Source organism: Chiloscyllium punctatum, chromosome 39 (assembly GCF_047496795.1).
Source record: "Chiloscyllium punctatum isolate Juve2018m chromosome 39, sChiPun1.3, whole genome shotgun sequence".
NCBI classification, from domain to species: domain Eukaryota; kingdom Metazoa; phylum Chordata; class Chondrichthyes; order Orectolobiformes; family Hemiscylliidae; genus Chiloscyllium; species Chiloscyllium punctatum.
In genome coordinates this window covers 12329810-12348535 of record NC_092777.1, presented here as the reverse complement: position 1 = coordinate 12348535, position 18726 = coordinate 12329810, and the positions used below count along the sequence as shown (strand labels likewise).

At 46.6% G+C, this 18726-nt stretch overlaps 1 protein-coding gene across 1 annotated transcript in view; it reads right to left on the bottom strand.

Moving 5' to 3' along the window:
• Window positions 1-475: 475 nt before the first annotated feature.
• LOC140463829 (tripartite motif-containing protein 16-like) overlaps window positions 476-18726 on the bottom strand; it is a 36966-nt gene continuing 18715 nt past the window's right edge. Inside the window, exons 2-6 of the mRNA XM_072558205.1 lie at window positions 16080-16175; window positions 15758-15991; window positions 11400-11565; window positions 7760-7855; window positions 476-4277 (exon numbers count right to left, since the gene is read on the bottom strand). Of these exons, the coding sequence (XP_072414306.1) occupies window positions 3745-4277; window positions 7760-7855; window positions 11400-11565; window positions 15758-15991; window positions 16080-16175 (1125 nt within the window). The 3' untranslated portion in view covers window positions 476-3744. The remainder of the gene's footprint in view (window positions 4278-7759; window positions 7856-11399; window positions 11566-15757; window positions 15992-16079; window positions 16176-18726) is intronic.

Sequence of the window (18726 nt, the reverse complement as noted above, 5' to 3'; positions counted from 1 at the left end):
GAGTGTCCCACTCCGGGCTACACCAGCCCACACTATGTCCCAGAGAGAGTGTCCCACTCCGGGCTACACCAGCCCACACTATGTCCCAGAGAGAGTGTCCCACTCCAGGCTACACCAGCCCACACTATGCCACTGCCAGAGTGAGAGTGAGAGTCCCACTCCTTGCGTCACCAGCTGACCGACCGACTGACTCTGCAGCCACACTGCCTCTGAAAACACGCAGCCACTCCAGAGCTCATCCAAGTCAGCTCTTGCTGAAGAACTCTCTTTATCAGGTTGGTTTTGAGAGAAAAAGAAGCGGTAGAAGGAAAAAGAAAAAAAGAAAAGTACAAATGAGGAGGACAAGCCCAGGCACTGAAGATTGTACACTGCCTACTCTCCCACTCCAGGACTCGAGGCTTACTGCAGGACTGAGGGAGTACAGCACTGCCAAAGGTGCGAATGTTCAGATTGTAGTGAATCGTAGACACAGTAATTAATACCTGCCAGCTTTATTGAAATAACAAGGATTACTTTGTAACAGTTTAATTCAAAGTGCAGTGTATTTCAAACCAATTAAACATGGAACAGGATTCCTTAAAAGATGCTTAATGTTTGAAATATCATGGATATAAATATACCTGAAGTTAAATAAAATTCGATATGTTCATTATAAAATAATTCTAAAATTCAAGTTTGAGAATGCTGTGAATTGCTGTTGAAGATTGACTCATCCCGTCTGGTGACATCAACAATGTGTTCAAGGTTCCTTGGTGCAGTCGCGCAGGAACTGGTCAAGTCCAGTTGTTTCTGCTACTATAGGAAACCTTTATGGACACACGGCATTTTATTTTCTTGCCGAGTGTTTTCAGACCTTCTCTATGAGGGAGTTGTTGAGTTTTGTGTGTGGGGGGTGGATGATGCCATGGTGGGATAGGGAGAGAATTGAAGCTAAGCAGAAGCACATAGTATATTGTACGACCCTGGGACTGGAGGTTCAGATACCCCGCTAATGTTCTGGGGACATGGGTTCACCGCATCTGCTTAATTCAGCGCGATAAAATAATTTGAAATCAATGGTACCATGTGGTCATTGCCTTTTGTTGTAAACATCCACCCAGCTCACTGAAGCCTTTGTGGTTAAAGGGGGTAAATCCCTTTGCTTAGTGCGGGAAATCTGCTATCTTTACCCGGCCTGACCCCAAGCCTCTCTCCTACACTCTGAGTTGTAGAAGGAAACCACAACGTTCAAGAGCAGTTAGGAATAGCTTTGCCAGTGATGCGCACATCCCATGAATAAATACAGAGAGACACAATTCCAGGATATTGATCCAGGAAAATATGAACATGAGTAAACGACTTATCCTACTCCACCATTCAGTATGATCCTGGCTGATCACCTAATTCAATATCCTCTTCCTGCTCTCTCCCCTTTTGGTACCTTTAGCCCTAAGAACTAAACCGAACTCCTTTCTGAAAACATTCAATGTTTTGGCCTCAACTGTTTTTGATGGCAGAGAGTTCCACATGCTCCTCCCCCTCCCCCTCTCTGGGTGAAGACACTTATCTCGATTTCAGTTCCAAATGGCCAACCCCACTTCCTCACCCCCTGGTTCTGGATTCCCTGGCCCATCAGGAACATGCTCCCTGTGTTTACCCGGTCTATCCTGTTAGATTGTTGGGGGCTGATGAAGGATTAGTGATAAAGGGCCACATTAGACTGAGAGGGTTCCCATGACCATGATGTTCCAGTCTTCCCAACGCAGTGATGCTACTGGAAGGTGAGGTCAGGATGAGCTGGGGTGAATTGTACTTCAGCCTCCTGTCGCTCAAATACACAGTTGCTGGGCAGATGCTGAGAGCAATGGCAACAGACATCACTCTTCCCTGAGATCTTGGGGTGGGGAGTCCAGAACTAGAGGGCATAGGTTTAGGATGAGAGGGGAAAGATAGTAAAGGGACCTAAGGGGCGACTTTTTCACACAGAGGGTGGTATGTATATGGAATGAGCTGCCAGAGGATGTGGTGGAGGCTGGTACAATTGCAACATTTAAGAGGCACTTGGATGAATATATGAATAGGAAGGGTTTGGAGGGATATGGGCCGGGTGCTGGGAGGTGGGTCTAGATTGGTTTAGGATATCTGGTCGGCATGGGCGGGTTAGACCGAAGGGTCTGTTTCTGTGCTGTACATCTCTATGACTCTATGACTCTATAAATGAGACTAGATTAGGTTAGGATATCTGGTAGGCATGGATGAGTTGGAGCGAAGGGTCTGTTGTACATCTGTATGACTCTCTGACTCTTTGGCAAAGTGCAAATTGTAATCATCAATGTTTCCTCTCTGACCATTGGCTCACTACCCCCTCTCAGTTGGCTGAGTTCAAGGCCAAAAATAGAATTGTAGAATTTTACATTGCGGAAGGAGGCCATTTGACCCATTGTGTTTGTACCAGCTCCTGAAAGAGCTAGTCCCATTGTCCTGCCCTATCCCTGTAGCCCTCCAATGTCATCCATTTCAAATACCTATCCCGGTCTCTTTTGAAACCCCCAATAGAATCCACCTTCACCACTCCCCAGGCAGAGCATTCCAAATCCGAACAGCTCTTGGTGGCACGGTGGTGCTGTGGTTAGCACTGTGGCCTCACAGCGCCAGGGACCTGGGTTCGATTCCAGCTTCCGGCGACTGTCTGTGTGGAGTTTGCACATTCTCCCCATTTCCTCTGGGTGCTCCAGTTCCCTCCCACAGTCCAAAGATGTGCAGGTTAGATGAATTGGCCATGTTAAATTGCCCATAGTGTTCAGGGATGTGTAGGTTAGGTGATTTAGTCAGGGTGATAATAGGGTAGGGGAATGGGTCTGGGTGCGTTATGCTTCGGAGGGTGGGTGTGGACTTGCTGAATGGCCGTTTCCACACTGTAGAGTTTCTGTGATGCTATGTATAACAGCTATTGAAGAGCTTGGAGCTGCAGCCTGGTCCTCTCCATGACATTCTCTGCAAAGGGTCGGTGCAGACTTGATGAGCCCAATGGCCTCATTCCACAGTGGGATATTCTATGAGCTCGGTGTGTGCCCCTGAGCACACTAGCATGCTTGCTGTAGCATTACAATGCGAGTTACCAGGGCTGCCTGAGGTGTAGCGTTGAAGAGCAGAAGTGTTCCGTCAGTGGATTGGAGATGTTCCAAGAGGCTGGCATATGTCAGATGCCATGGACATGGTTGCACGTGGCCAGTGCCTGTGGAGCACCCCTTGAGATTTTAGTGCCCAGTGTCCAGCATCTCCTTTTGAACAAGTGGAGGGTTGAACCCACCTGGAACCCGCTCTGGTCTCCTGACGGCTAGTTTGTTGGTGAGCTTGAGCTGTTAACAAGGCTTTTAACAAATCGACAGTAGGCACCTATTGGGAACTTGCTAGTGAGTACCTTGCCACACTATATGCTACACCAGATGTTGCAAGGTGATCTTGACATCGAGGTGGGATTTGCTAAACATCTCACGCAGTTCTGCCACTCGTCATGCCACAGCCCATGTCACTCACGGACTGTTGCTAACCCTTAGTCTCCCACAGTGTTGGCTGGCTCGCTGAGATTTTACAGCAGTTTATTTAGTTGAATGTATCAGTTACTCGCCTCATCCACTCCAATGTGACAGCATGTGTTCCACAGTTAAACCAGGCTCTCTGATCACTGCCTCTGTGCACCACGTGTGAGCCCATCTCTGAAAGTGCAGGCTAGAAGACACTTGGGAAGTAGAAATTAGCACGCTCCTAATCCAGCCAGCATATCCGGAGAGATGTTCCCAGAAAAACCCAAAAAGCAGGGTACACAGGCTCGGTGAACTCTGTCTTGAACCTGTGGATCAAACTCATCGTGTTGTCAATCCCATAAAAATCCAGCGTGCCCTCGGGGTAGTCCAGGTAGATGCCAATTCTCTGGTACCTCCCGGACTGCAGACTGACCTCCTGCTTGTTGTGAAGAGCTGAGTACTTGCTGTTGCTGTACAGGAGGCACCAGGACAAACTGTTCCGCCCAATAAGGCTGCACATATTCGACCCTTTCCTTTTGATCCCCCTGTAGGTGACCCCAATTCCCGCCCAATGTCCACTGATCTCCACCTCCCAGTAGCAGCGGCCTCCCGAAAGGCTCTCGGCACACAGCACCTGGGGGAAGTTGCTGAACCTGTCGGGGTGCTCGGGGTAAGGGACACTTTCGGGGTCAACGTCTGTCACTGTGCAGTTGTCGTCCGATAGAAGTAGGTGCTTGTGCGCTGTGTTGAGATCAAACGTCAGCCGGAGAGCGTCTGGAGACACAACAGAGAGTGATTAATGCAGCACTCCTTCTGGAGTTATCAATCAGGGTTCAATCGATAAGGTAGAAGGATGGAGAAAAAAAGAGAAACCCCTGGAAAAGCTCAGCAGGTCTGGCAGCATCTGTGGAGAGAAATCAGGGTTAACATTCTTTAGAAACGATCATTCCTCCTGAAACATAAACTCTGATTTCCCTCCACAGATGCTGCCAGACCTGCTGAGCTTTTCCAGCAATTTCTATTTCTGTCTCTGATTTACAAGCATCCGCAGTTCTTTCGGTTTTTACTTAGAGGTTGTTTCCTCTGGCCGGTGAAACTAAGTCTAGGGGGCATAGCCTCAAAATAAAGGGGAGCTGATTTAGGACGAACCTCTTCACCCAAAGGGGTGTGAATCTGTGGAACTCTCTGCCTAGTTAAGCAGCTGAGGCTACCTCGTTGAATGTTTTTAAGGCAAAGGTTTTTGAACAGTAAGAGAATTCCTTACTGTGATGGTTATGGTGAGGGGGCGGGTACAGTGGCCATGAAAATATCCGCCATGATCTTATTGAATGGCGGAGCAGGCTCGATGGGCCAAACGGCCTACTCCTGCTCCTGGTTCTTATGTTCCTTAAAGTCAGTATTCCAACCATCCACAATGCGGCCCACCTCTCTGTCCTTCCTTTACTGTTGAGACACACTTCACTTTACAGCTCTCAATCTTTGACGCAATTGACTGTTGCTGCCAGAGATTAGCAGAGGGACTAAAGACTGAGGAAGGAAAGGCCTGAGGTGGAATTCCAAAGGCTTTTCAGCTCAGAGTGGCCTGTATCTGAGGCCTGAGAGTCAGAGCACAGCCTTCTGGGCTAATCTGCAGTAGGCCCCGATCCAGTAACTATGGTGATACTCACGTTGGGATTCATAGAACACCAGTGGTCAACAAGCTAGCTTAAAATGTCCATGGATGGTGTGGGAAGGTTTCATACAGTTTTATAAGGACAAAGCCATATATACAACCTCAATTAGATGGTTAATGAACACAGAGGGGATGCACTGAGTCCTTACATGAGCAGGGAAACCATTGATTAGTAATAGCAGGGAGCACAAAATGGGAGAGGCAGGTAGCATTAGTGTAGCTAATAGTAAGTTAATAGTAAGGGAGTAAGGAAGTTAATAGTAACTTGGAGTAAGGGAGAATGTAATGAAATCTCATCTAGGATTATACTGTATGTATGTTAATGCAGAGTGTAGATTGGGGAGTGTCAGTCACAGATTTCCAGGCCGGATTGTGATGTTGTGATAGCAGAAACCCGGCTCAAGCAAGGACAGGTCTGCGTGTTAGAAGATGTTCAGAAAATATTGCAGAGACAAAAACGGAGGGGAGGGGATTTTGACTGAGCAGCATTGCAGTGCTAGAGAAAGAGGGTGTCTCAGAAGGTTCGAAATTGGTTTGGTTTGAGCTAAGGTATAAGAAGGTCTTCCCCTGCACTGTGACAATTATGTGTTCTGCAGGGGGAGACACTAAGCTGCAGGGGAGAGACAGGTCCACTGGATAATCTGAAACATGGAGGCAAAGGAAAGTGTCCTGTATTGTGCATCAAGATGGAGCAGTCTCCTCTGCATACAAGTAGGATCCTTCCCAATGTGTGTGTGTGTGTGTGTGTGTACGCACAAAACAGTGCTTCAGCTGAGATTAACCAGTATCCGATTCCTTCAGCATAACCCCCCTGCTCTTACAATCTACTGGTGAAGCCTAGAACACTGCAGTTTCTACCTGTCCTGCCACTTTTAATGACTTCTGCAGGTATACAGCCAGGTCTGTCTGTGTCTGTAGAATAATGCCCTTTAGTTTTAGACTGTCTTTCTATGTTTTATTACCAAAATGTATTCTCTCACAATTCTCCATATTGAAATTCTGAGGGGTGACGTTACAGAGGTTTATGAGGGGTATAGAAGAGAAAAGTTCTTTTTGCTCAAGTAGGGAAGTTCAAAACCAGAGGGTATAGGTTTAAGGTGAGGGGGGAGCAAATGTAAAAAGATAAAGAGTCATAGAGCTGTAGCACATTAAAACAGACCCTTTGGTCCAACTCGTCCATGCCAAACAGAAATCCTAAATTAATCTAGTCCCATTTGCCAGCACTTGGCCAATATCCCTCCAAACTCTTTCTATTCATATACCCATGTTGTGGGTGTTTTAAATGTTGCAATTGTACCAGCCTCCACCACTTCCTCTGGCAGCTCATTCCATACACGCACCACCCTCTGCATGAAAAAGTTCCCCCTAGGTCCCTTTAAATATTTCCACTCTCACCCTAAACTGGTGGCATGGTGGCTCAGTGGTTAGCACTGCTGCCTCACAGCGCCAGGGATCTGCGTTCAATTCCATCCTCAGAAGACTATGTGTTTATACATTCTCCCTGTATCTGCGTGGTTTCCTCCCACAGTCCAAAGATGTGCAGCTTAGGTGAATTGGACATACTAAATTTCCCATAGTGTTAGGTGTATTGGTCAGGGGCAAATGTAGGGTAGGGGAATGGGTCTAGGTGGGCTACTCTTCGGAGGGCCTGTTTCTGTACTGTTAGGGAATCTAATCTCTGCCCTCTACTTCTGAACTTGCCCCCACCCCGCAGAAAAGACCTTGGCTATTTCTCTCTATCCATGCCCCTCATGATTTTATAATCCTCTGTAAGGTCATCTCTCAGGGAAAACAGCCCCAGCCTCTCCCTATAGCTCAAACCCTTCAACCCTGGCAACATCCTTGTAAATCTTTTCTAAACACTTTCAAGTTTTATTACATCTATCCTATAGCAGAAACCAGAATTGCATGCAGCATTCCAGCAGTGGCCTGACATCAGGGGCAACTTTTTCACACAGAGGGTGGTCAGTGTGTGGAATGAACTGCCAGAGGAAGTGATGGATGCAGCTACAATTGCAACATTTAAGAGATATTTGGACAGGTACATGAATAGGAAGTGTTTAGAGGGATATGGGCCAAATGCAGGCAAGTGGGACTAGTTTAGATTGGGGAATGTTTTTTTTAGATTCCCTACAGTGTGGAAAAAGGCCCTTCGGTCCAACCCGCACCAACCCTCCGAAAAGTAACCCACACAGACCCATTTCCCTCTGACTAATGCTCCTAACTCTATGGGCAATTTAACATGGCCAATTCACCTGACCTGCACATATTTGGACTGTGGGAGGAAACCGGAGCACCCGGAAGAAACTCACACAGACACAGGGAGAATGTGCAAACTCCAAACAGACAGTCACCCAAAGCTGGAATCAAACCCAGGACCCTGGTGCTGTGAGGCAGCAGTCGGCTTGGATTGGTTTGACCGAAAGGGTCTGTATCTGTATCTGTGACTCTATGACTCTATGACTATGACTCTATGACTGATTAAGGCAGGATCGTTGCTGCTCTGTAAAGTTAATTTCAAATGTGATTTAGTTCCTAAGATTCTGTACTTTCTCAGACCTACAGAAATTAGACACACACTTACGTTGTACATAATCTGCTTTCTGCTTACTGTCAAGATCAGCCTTTGTTTCCATGGGATATACAATCGCTGGGCTGGTGGAGATCTCTTTCTCATTATCTGTGAACAGGACAGAAATCAGAGTCAAAAGGCATTCAACTTGTGTGTCCTCCATCTAATGTTTTCCTTTGTCTTCATTCAGTTATGGGCTGTGGGCGTCGCTGGCTGCGCCCAGCATTTGTTAACCATCTCTAGTTGGCCCTGAGAAGGTGGGGTTGAGCTACCTTCTTGAACCACTGCAGTCCACCTGCTGTGGGTTGACGCACAATGCCCTGAGGGAGGGAATTCCAGGATTTTGGCTCAGCGACAGTGAAGGAACAGCGTTGTATTTCCAAGTGCCTTGGAATAACGGAACACATTCCCCATCAAACACTCCCAGGAACAGCATGGGGTTAGATACAGCATAAAGTTTCCTCTACACTGTCCCCATCAAATGCTCCCAGGACAGGGACAGCATGGAGTTATTGGAATAATGGAACACATTTCCCATTAAACATCCTGGGACAGGTATAGCATGGGCTTAGATATAGAATAAACCTTTCTCTACACTATCCCCATCAAATAATCCCAGGACAGGGACAGCATGGGGTTAGATACAGAATAAACCTACCTCTACTCTGTCCCCATCAAAAACCCCCAGGACAGGGAGAAGATGAGGATAGTTACAGTGAAAACTCCCCCTACACTGTCCCCATCAAACATTGTCAGGATAGGGACAGTATGGAGTTAGATACAGAGTAAAGCTCAATCTACACTATCCCCATCAAATACTCCCAGGACAGGGACAGCACAAGATTAGATACAGAGTAAAGCTTCCTCTACACTGTCCCCATCAAACACTCCCAGGACAGGGACAGCACGGGGTTAGATACAGAGTAAATCTCCCTCTACACTGTCCCCATCAAACACTCCCAGGACAGGGACAGCACGGGGTTAGATACAGAGCAAATCTCCCTCTACACTGTCCCCATCAAACACTCCCAGGTCAGGGACAGCACGGGTTAGATTCAGAGTAAATCTCCCTCTACACTGTCCCCATCAAACACTCCCAGGACAGGGACAGCACGGGGTTAGATACAGAGTAAATCTCCCTCTACACTGTCCCCATCAAACACTCCCAGGACAGGGACAGCACGGGGTTAGATACAGAGTAAATCTCCCTCTACACTGTCCCCATCAAACACTCCCAGGACAGGAACAGCACGGGGTTAGATACAGCTTAAAGCTCTGTTTATGGTTCCAAGATGAAGTATAATTGTTTTTATTCACTTACAGCATCTGCATGTCACTGGCTAGGCCAGCATTCATTGTCCTTTATTAATTAACTGCCCAGAGAAGGTGATGATTAGCCAACTTGCTGAACTACTGCAGTTCTTGGTGTGGATGGACTCCCACACGTCCTTAGGGAGGGAGTTCCAGGAATTTGACCCAGGAACAGTGAAGGAACAGTGATATATTTCCCAGTCAGAATGGTGAGTGGCTTGAAAGGGAACACACAGGTGGTGGTGTTTCCACATAGCTGCTGCATTTGTCCTACTAGATGGTAAAGTTTGTGCGTTTGGAAGCTGCTCTCTGAGAATCTTTGGAGAATTGCTGCAATGCATCTTATACATGGTACTGAACGTTGGTGGTAGAATTCGTTGATATGAAGTCATGAGATGTGATATCTGATGGTCATCAGCTATCTCACTCTGGTACTTGCTTCAGTGTCTGTCACATCAGGGCAGGACATGGATCACACGGTCATGAAGAATTCTATGAATATTTATGACATTTATTTACATACTTACACTCTGCTGATAGGCACTTGATATGAGAAAAAAACTTTTTCCACACATCAAGTGGTCAGGGAATAGCGTGCAGTCTCTGGAAATGTAATGGAGGCAGGTTCAATTGAGGCATTCAAGAGGGCATTGATTTTTTTTTTGGATAGTAATTGTATGCATGGAAATGGGGAAAGGAAGGGAGATTAGGGGAAATAGAGCAGAAATGGATAATAGATCTGGTGTGGCATGATGGAGGAGATGACCTCCATCTACACCATAATAATTCTGTGATTAAAAGCAACTCAGAAGGCTCTGCAGAGTATTTCAAGACCAGCTCAAGTAAGAATTGACATCTAGATCAACACATACCAAATATCTTATACCGACAGAAACCCTGAGTGCCTGTTGATGACTTGAGGTAAGGTATTGCAGCGGAGGGTAAGAGTGTGATTCCTCCTCCAAACGTCTGACAGAGACATTTGTCAAATTGGCCTCTGCTCCAGTCAAAGTTGAAGTTACAGTGTATGCCTGTGTATAACTGTTTGTGATTTTTGTTTTGGAAGAAAGGGGTTGTTGCCTCAGAGCAAGCAAGCGCTATGCCTTTAAGAGATGTGTTCATGATTCATCACTGTATTGTGGCACATGGCCTGATTGCATAAAGGTCTCGGATTCCATTTCAACTCAGGCCACTTGCAGCATGAAGGAAGTGTGCTACAGTTTGCGACCACATTATGCAGCAGTACAGCTGACACAGCAGTGCCTGTGATTGTAATATCCTTTAATATGAGGAGCTGTAATAAACATCGATTCAGTGTTACTTTACCCACATTGCAGGAGCTAACATCAGTATCACCTCATCAGGAACAAATGCCCTGTTGAAGGCTAAAAGTCCATCAGTGCATCAACAGCAGATTGTGAGGACAGGACTGAACAGACAGGCTTTTAGTCAATGGCAGAACCTTGACATTGAGCCATTGACCCTATCTCTGAGGTCACAGAAACCAAAGGGGAGGAGAAGGCTCACATTTTTGGAGTATTTGTCATAACTTTAGGAAGTCTGAAATGTTTTTTGTTTGTGGAGTATCAAAGCACTTTAATAGAGACCAGTGACAATCTTGGGAGTCTATCTGTGCACAGAAACACCTTGTGAATAGGAATAAAATAAATGACAGCATCATCCTGACTGGAGGTAGACGTTCGGGGCATATGACACAAGAGAGATGGACAGCCTGTTCCACAATCCCATAACCCAGTGTACACCTCCCTGCCATCCTATCTTTAATGTGAGGAAAGTAGGTCAGGAGCAGGAGCAGGAGGAGAAAGCTGACCGTGTGTGATGCGATTATTTTAAAAACGTATTACCTTAAACATAACAGATAATACTGCAGATCAGGGAAACCTCTATTCCCACCCCCATTGTCACTGATATTTAGGTATTCTAAGTGTGAGGTCTGGGCTCTGACATTGCTGAGGTCACCTTGCTTACATCCCTCTCTCCTCTCTCTCAAGGGACATAATCTCCAGGTTATTTCCTAACACCATTTTCCTCCTATAACTTTCTTTCACCCTACCAAAGCCGAGCAGTCTGGGCCTGGATCACCGGAAGTGCAGACTTTGGCCACTGAGACATAGGAGTGATCACCTAGCCAGAGATCCCAGTCTATTTCTTGTCTGGTCTGATCCTTCATCTCTCCCCACTGACAGTTCACTGCCCTCCCCTGTCCCTCTAGGCCTACCTGCGGGTCCTAGATGGAGTGAGGTGTAGAGGGTTGGTGGGGGAGACAATTGGTTGATGAGGAGAAAGGATCCCACCTCCTCTCACTCTGGTGTCCACTGACCTTTGGAGACTTCTCCTTCCAGATGTGGGTTGAAGCAGCTGTGCAGCTGTCCTGCGATGTGATTGGACAGCTCAGTCATGGCATTTTCCACGGTGCTAAAGTTGACATCAGCCTCACAGTGCGAGATGGGAACAGGGTGCACGGGTTTGTTCAACCTCCAATGTTCCTGGAACCATAACAGTTATCACATCAGAAGGGTAAATAATCTCAGTGAGCCTGTAACTCATGTCAATGAGTGAAAATCCCAGCATAAGAAGCAAGTGAAGAGAAAGAAAAGTCAATATAATTTTATTGCGTGTTGCCTACCTGACACATTTCACATATGTCAGGTTGTATTGAACATGGTTCTGAATGTTGACAGTGCCATATTTATCACCCACTATAACAATGACACAAAGTTGTGGTCACAGACAGCTCAGGATTGCAAAGGTGTGCGATCTAAAATCTAATCCTCCTCAAAGGCTTGGTAACAATTTATCAAGTAACCAGCTGTTATCATGTAATAAATAGACCAGACTCTCCTAGTTAGATCAGGAAGAGCTTTCCCTTGACTGTGTTAGGCCAAGTAGGCCCTGGATTTTCTTACACTCAGACGTTGGTGAGAGAGACCATGAGCAGCAGCTCATACACAGTGCTGAGCCAGCATGCCATTACGATGGAATGGATTTTAAAGATGCAGGTGGTGGTTTAGTTCCTCGAGTCTGAATGCAGCTTATGGAGCCAGTCAGAAGCCAATGGCTCGTCAGCAGCACCTGCAGTGGTGTCCATTGCTGGTACTGCAGGGGGCCTAGGACACAAATGCCAGGAGAGGAAGTGGGGTGTATTTGCCTGAGCCCACCGTGCAGGCTAGGCTGGGTTGAAAGGGCAGGGGCATGTTTTTCCCTGCCACCATTCAGCCCTTCGTTGGGCATTCAAGCAGGATGGACCTAACCCCCATTCCCATCACAGACTGGCAGAGAATACATCAGCTTGTCCACACAGTGGTGGCTCCTTCACACCAGCTGCAGTGCCCTCATGTGCAGTACCAGCTGTAGTGAGCTGAACCCCTCGTGCGGTCATTGATTAGCCTCTGGACACGCAGGATATCCCAACCCCTGGGTTTAATCAGAGAGAGACAGCAAGCTTGCCCATCTTGTGCATTCCCACTCCTTCCTCCAAACCCACTCCCAGAAAGATATCAAATCCATCCCGTAAATCAGTCAATGTAGTCTCTGTTGTACAGGCAGGCAAGGTAGCCATTTTACTCAAATCAAATTCCATGGCCAGTTAATGTGTCGCACTGTGCTCCCCTTTATGTTGGCGACACCAAACACTGACTGGGTGACTGCTTTGTGGGTCATTGCACCTGACCCTGATCTTGCCGTTGCTGGCCATTTCAATGAGCCACCTTGCTTTAGTGGAACATTTCTGAACTGGGCCTTGTGCAGTGTTCCAATGAAGCTCAACCCAAGCCAGAGGAACACCACTTTCTTTTCTGTTTAGGTGTTGTGTATTTGTATTAAGTTTATAAATGTACCACATCAACGAGTTCTAGCTAGTTACAACTTCCAAAATGAATTTCTTCCTGTCATTTCCAACTCTGTATCACAGACCCAAAATTGTGTTCCTTTCCACCTCAGTTTACAGCAATTCTTGCTGCATGTGAGACATGAATGAATTAATTAATTAATGTCTACTCTCCATTTCTCTTACATTCCCCCACACATCACCACCCCTTCCCCACCCCTCCACTACTCCTGGATCTGGGATTTACATATTAATGAACTGAAACCTGCAACCCATTCTAAAAGATGAAAGACTTAACAGCAATCCAGGTTTGTTCAATATATCATTTCAGTTGCATAACACTGTAATATTTTGCTATAAATTCTGTGTCTTATGGTCCTGCTCCACAACTATCTGAGGAAGGAGCAGTGCTCTGAAAACTATTGCTTCCAAATAAACCTATTGGACCATAACCTGGTGTTGTGTGAATTTTAATTCTGTCACCACAGACACTGCCAGTCCTGCTGAATTTCTCCAGCGTTTTCAATTAATGTGTTTCTTGGTGAAGGTGAAATGTTGGGCACAGCAGTCCCGAAATTAATGCCAGTAATCTATAGCGGCCAATGAGAAGACTGAATGAGATAGGGTGGGAGAGTCAATAGAATCCTCTTCACTCTTGTTACCTCAGCAGCGGGTATGATGTAGTTAATTGGCTGCTCATGGTAAAAGTCACCTGATTGTTCGTCCAGTTACTGCCCAAACAGTGGCATTGGAAATGTGTCGTAAATATCCATTATGAAACACTCCCCCATGTTATCTAGACACAGTTCTGTGCAGCCAAAGTTGAATTGAAGAGAATGAGCTAAATGATTGAAAAGCTTAGAGTTAATTTTCTGGAACTTTTCCCTGGAGGGAGCAAAGGTCAAAAAGAAAGAGACAGAAGCTGTTTTTCCAGATGGGCATGGATAGCCAAAGTCTTTTCCCCAAGGTAGGGGAGTCCAGAACAAGAGGGTGTGAGGGGAAAGATTTAAAAGGGACCTGAGAGGTGGTGCATGTATGGAAGGAGCTGCTAGACGAAGTGATGGAGGCTGGCATAATTACAAAGTTAAAAGGCATCTGGATCGGTACATTAATAGGAAGGGTTTAGAGGGATATGGGCCAAGATACAAAAACTAAAACACAGTACCAATGTGTCCGAGAACAACTCTTCCTCCAGTGTTATTAGGCTTCTGAATGGGTGTCTCAAACTTCAAATCTAATGTTGATCTTGCTTTTTGCACAGTTTATTTGCAGCTGTAACTTTGTATTCCTCCCTCTGTTCTATCACTTTGTGATCCTTATGTGGTACAATCTGCCTGTACTGCACACAAAACAAAACTTTTCACTGTACCTGCATACATGTGACAATAATAAATCAAATCAAATCACAATGCTGGCAAAGTGGGACTAGGTCAGATTGGGACACTCCCACTCTCACAGTCACCCAATTCACTCTGTCTCACTATCAAATATTACATCAAGCTGGGCTCTGATGCTTGAGTTTGGACTACAGCATTGCACAAGTGCTTAGCACCAAGATGAGACAGAGATATCTTACTTTATTATATTTATTACACTCAATTCCTGCTTGTAATTCACTAGATGGGGGCATTTCATTTATTGTCTATGTACAGGAGTGTTATGCACACAGGCAGCACATATCAAAACATGCAGAAAACATGAAAACAAGAGTTTGGCAAAAAGTGAGAGGACTGGAGGTGATTTCAGGATGTCACGGACGGATTAGGGGAATGAGCAGGGAGGTTGCTGGATGCAGTTTAGGTAAGTTATGTGGCTGTTCATACTGTGAGGCAAAAACCAGGATAGAGGGCCCACATCAACTATCAAACAAAAGCACATGCAATGTAATGTCAAAGGGAACTGGGAAAATCATCAAGAGGATCTATCGAAATGCACCTGCCCTTTTGTATCTTTGAAAGATATCTCTGGAGTGTTTGAAGAAAACGTTGTTTGCTGTTTTAGTCTGTCTGCTAACAAAGCCTAATGGTTCGAATTACTTCTGCGTGACTGATCTCACAACCATCCATGATCACAGTTGCTGTTTCTGCCCTTTCACAGTTTGACTGATGGGTGCAAGTGGTTACAGACTCTTTGATGTGGGACTACTAATTCCAGTGCTTTTTGCTTCAAGGAATTGTCCATTAAATGAACTGTTTATTGTCATAAGGAATGTATATGTAGTGGGTGGTAATCGATATTTTTTCAATTTATTGAGGTCTGCGAAAGAGACAGAATTTTATTTTATGGAACTTTATTTAATGGGGCCTAAGGTGTGCCCATGGTGGATATTAGGTGAGTTGACAAGTGTAACCACAAAGGGAGATAGATGGGAGGCAGGAACTGGCACTGTCATTAAAACAAGGGGCATGGATATGGGGGCAGGGACATTGGGTGGCATGGGTGGTATGACATTTGGTTGGGAGGGCATAGCATGACCTGGACGTACTTGAGAGGCTATGGGTTGGGCACAGCGAATGTGAGAATTAGAGGGATGTTTTGTGATTTATTCTTTACTTCTAAACTTAGGGCATAGTGTCGGAACCCAAGATTGGCCTGTTGCCTAGTCTGCCTCTATACCCAACCTGGGATTGAAAATCCAAGCCTAGGTTTGGTCTAACCAAGGCCTGAATACAGGGTTTCCTACAAGCTCCCTAACTTTTCAACTCTGTGGAAATGAAACCTAGCTCTTGGTGTTATGAGCATGTGGCTCCATGTGAAGATTTGGTGTGTTGGGTACTCTCCGGCGATTGAACACACATTAGGACGCTGGTTGCAAATACAATGTCCATTCCACCGGCCCGTGAGGTCATTACCTGTAATACAAACAAGCTGTCATCACTTTCCAGGGCAGCCTGGAGTTGCTGTTTACTGTCCTGCAGCCCAGCCAGAGTAATCCGTAGTAGCTTCATGGATTCTTCCACCCGGCTCAATACAGCTTCCTCCTCACCATCGAGATATCGTAGAACGTCCTTCTGTGCCCGCTCAATGGTTTTCACTAACTCAGCACACTTGTTCCTGGTGTGATGTTTGACCTGCAGCACCATACCCTAAGATTAAAAGCAATGCCACGGTTATGTAACTCTGTGTGTTCACAGAACTGCCACCTTTCTGTTTAAACTCAGCACTTCCCCTTACTTTAATGGAGTCAGCTTTCTGCTGCAGCTTTCCAATCTCCTCCGTGGTCTCCAGCAGCTGTTTGTCCACCTCAGTCTGTTGCTCATGGAGTTCTTTCTGGAAAATCAAAGAATTCTGATCAGTGAGGCCCATTGTTGAACAAATGGTGAGGGTCTGTCTAGTACTATGTCATCGAGTCATAGAGATGTACAGATGGAAACGGACCCTTCGGTCCAACCTGTCCATGCTGACCCAGATATCCCAACACAATCTAGTCCCACCTGCCAGCACACGGCCCATATCCCTCCAAACCCTTCCTATTCATACACCCATCCAGATACCTCTTAAATGTTGCAATTACATCAACCTCCACCACATCCTTTGGCAGGTCATTCCATACATGTACCACCCTTTGCGTGAAAAAGTTGCCCCTTAGGTCTCTTTTATGTCTTTCCCCTCTCACCCTAAACCTATGCCCTCTAGTTCTGGACTCCCCCACCCCAGTGAAAAGACTTTATTGATTCATCCTATCCATGCCCCTCATGATATTGTAAACCTCTATAAGGTCACCCCTCAGCCTCCAACGCTCCAGGGAAAACAGCCCCAGCCTGTTCAGCCTCTTCCTATAGCTCAAATCCTCCAACACTGGCAACATCCTTGTAAATCTTTTCTGAACCCTTTCAAGTTTCACAATATCTTTCTGATAGGAAGGAGACCAGAATTGCATGCAATATTCCAACAGTGGCCTAACCAATGTCCTGTACAGCTGCAACATGACCTCCCAATTCCTGTACTCAATACTCTGACCAATAAAGGAAAGCATACCAAACGCCTTCTTCACTATCCTATTTACCTGCGACTCCACTTTCAAGGAGCTATGAACCTGCACTCCAAGGTCTCTTTATTGAGCAACACTCCCTCGGACCTTACCATTAAGTGTATAAGTCCTGCTAAGATTTGCTTTCCCAAAATGCAGCATCTCGCATTTATCTAAATTCAACTCCATCTGCCACTTCTCAGACCATTGGCCCATCTGGTCAAGATCCTGTTATAATCTGAGATAATCTTATAATCTTCGCTGTCCACTACACCTCCAATTTTGGTGTCATCTGCAAACTTACTAACTGTACCTCTTATGCTCGCATTCAATATGGATCACAGCTTCTCTCAGACTCTCTGTTTCCCAGGTCTCAGTACCTCCACATTCTCCCTAAGCATGCACCATCACCACCCTCCCCCCCCCCCCCCCACCACCCCACATCTTGCGTTGGATTGGAACACAGCCACAATGGGCCCAGGTCAGTGGGGGCATACATAGGGATCCATTCATCAAGGTTCGGGTTTCCAGAGACCTCGCTGTGCTCAGATTGGGGAGAGGGAGCCAGGGTGGGGACGTTGCTGTGGTCAGGGAGTGCGGACACTGGACCTGGGTCAGACTCAGGAGGGTGGGGAAGGGAGACTGAGCTGGGGTCAGGGGTGCGGACACAGTGCTCAGGTCTGGGCCTGGGGACGATGTGCCTGGTCAGTAGGTAGGGGGTGGGGACACTGTGACGGGTCAGGGGAGAGGGTGAGGACAAGGTGCCTGGGTCAGGGGGAGAGGGTGAGGACACTGTGCTCGGGTCAGGGGAAGGACAAGGTGCCTGGGTCAGGGGGAGAGGGTGAGGACACTGTGCCAGGTCAGGGGGAGAGGGTGAGGACAAGGACAATGTGTCGGGTCAGGGGTTAGGGATGGGGACACTGTGCCTAGGTCGAGGGTAGGGGTTGGGGGCACAGTGCCAGGGCCAGGAGATGGGGGTGGGGACACTGTGCCTGGGTCGGGGTTAGGGGGTGAGGACACTGTGTCCAGGTCAGAGGTAGGTGGTGAGGGTAATGTTCCCGGGTCAGGGGTTGGGAGTGGGGACACTGTGCCTGGGTCGGTGGTAGCTGGTGGGGACACTGTGCCCAGGCCAGGGGTAAGGGGTGAGGACAATGTGCCTGGATCGGGGTAGGGGGTGAGGACACCGTACCTGGGTCAGGGTGATAGGGATGGGGCATGGGGACACTGTGCTGGGGTCAGCAGCATGTGAGTGTGTGTCTAGGGGCTTACTCCAGGAACGCCATCAGAGCTTAGTCTCTCACCCTCCAGCCACATCCATGCTGTAAGATCCCCACAGGTCATCACCACATGCATTCTGGGAGAACGTGTGGGAGAAAATGGAACCTGGCAAGACTGTTTGGAAATAAAAGGTCTTGTCTTAACACGGATGTGAAAAGAGTTTTATTTTTCACTGAATGTTGTAAAACTGTGGAGTTCAACATCACCAGTATTAATTATCTGCCTCGCATCTCCCAATGTAAAATAAATATTCATCCATAAAATAACATGACCATCAAAACCAATGAATCACAATGCTGCAAAACTGAGCTGTTCCCCAAAGCTATAATAGTCACATCATTTTCCCTCACTCAAATGGCCTCAATATAATCTGCTCCAGTTTATCTTTACGTCTTTTTTTGATGATGAGACATGGGGTGCCACTGAGTAAGACATATCCAATAACCCAGGGGACAATGAAGGGTCAGCCCCACATTGTTGCAGGTCTGTAGTCACCTGTAGGTCAGACAAGCGTTTATAGAGTCATAGAGATGTACAGCACAGAAACAGACCCTTCGATCCAATTTGTCCATA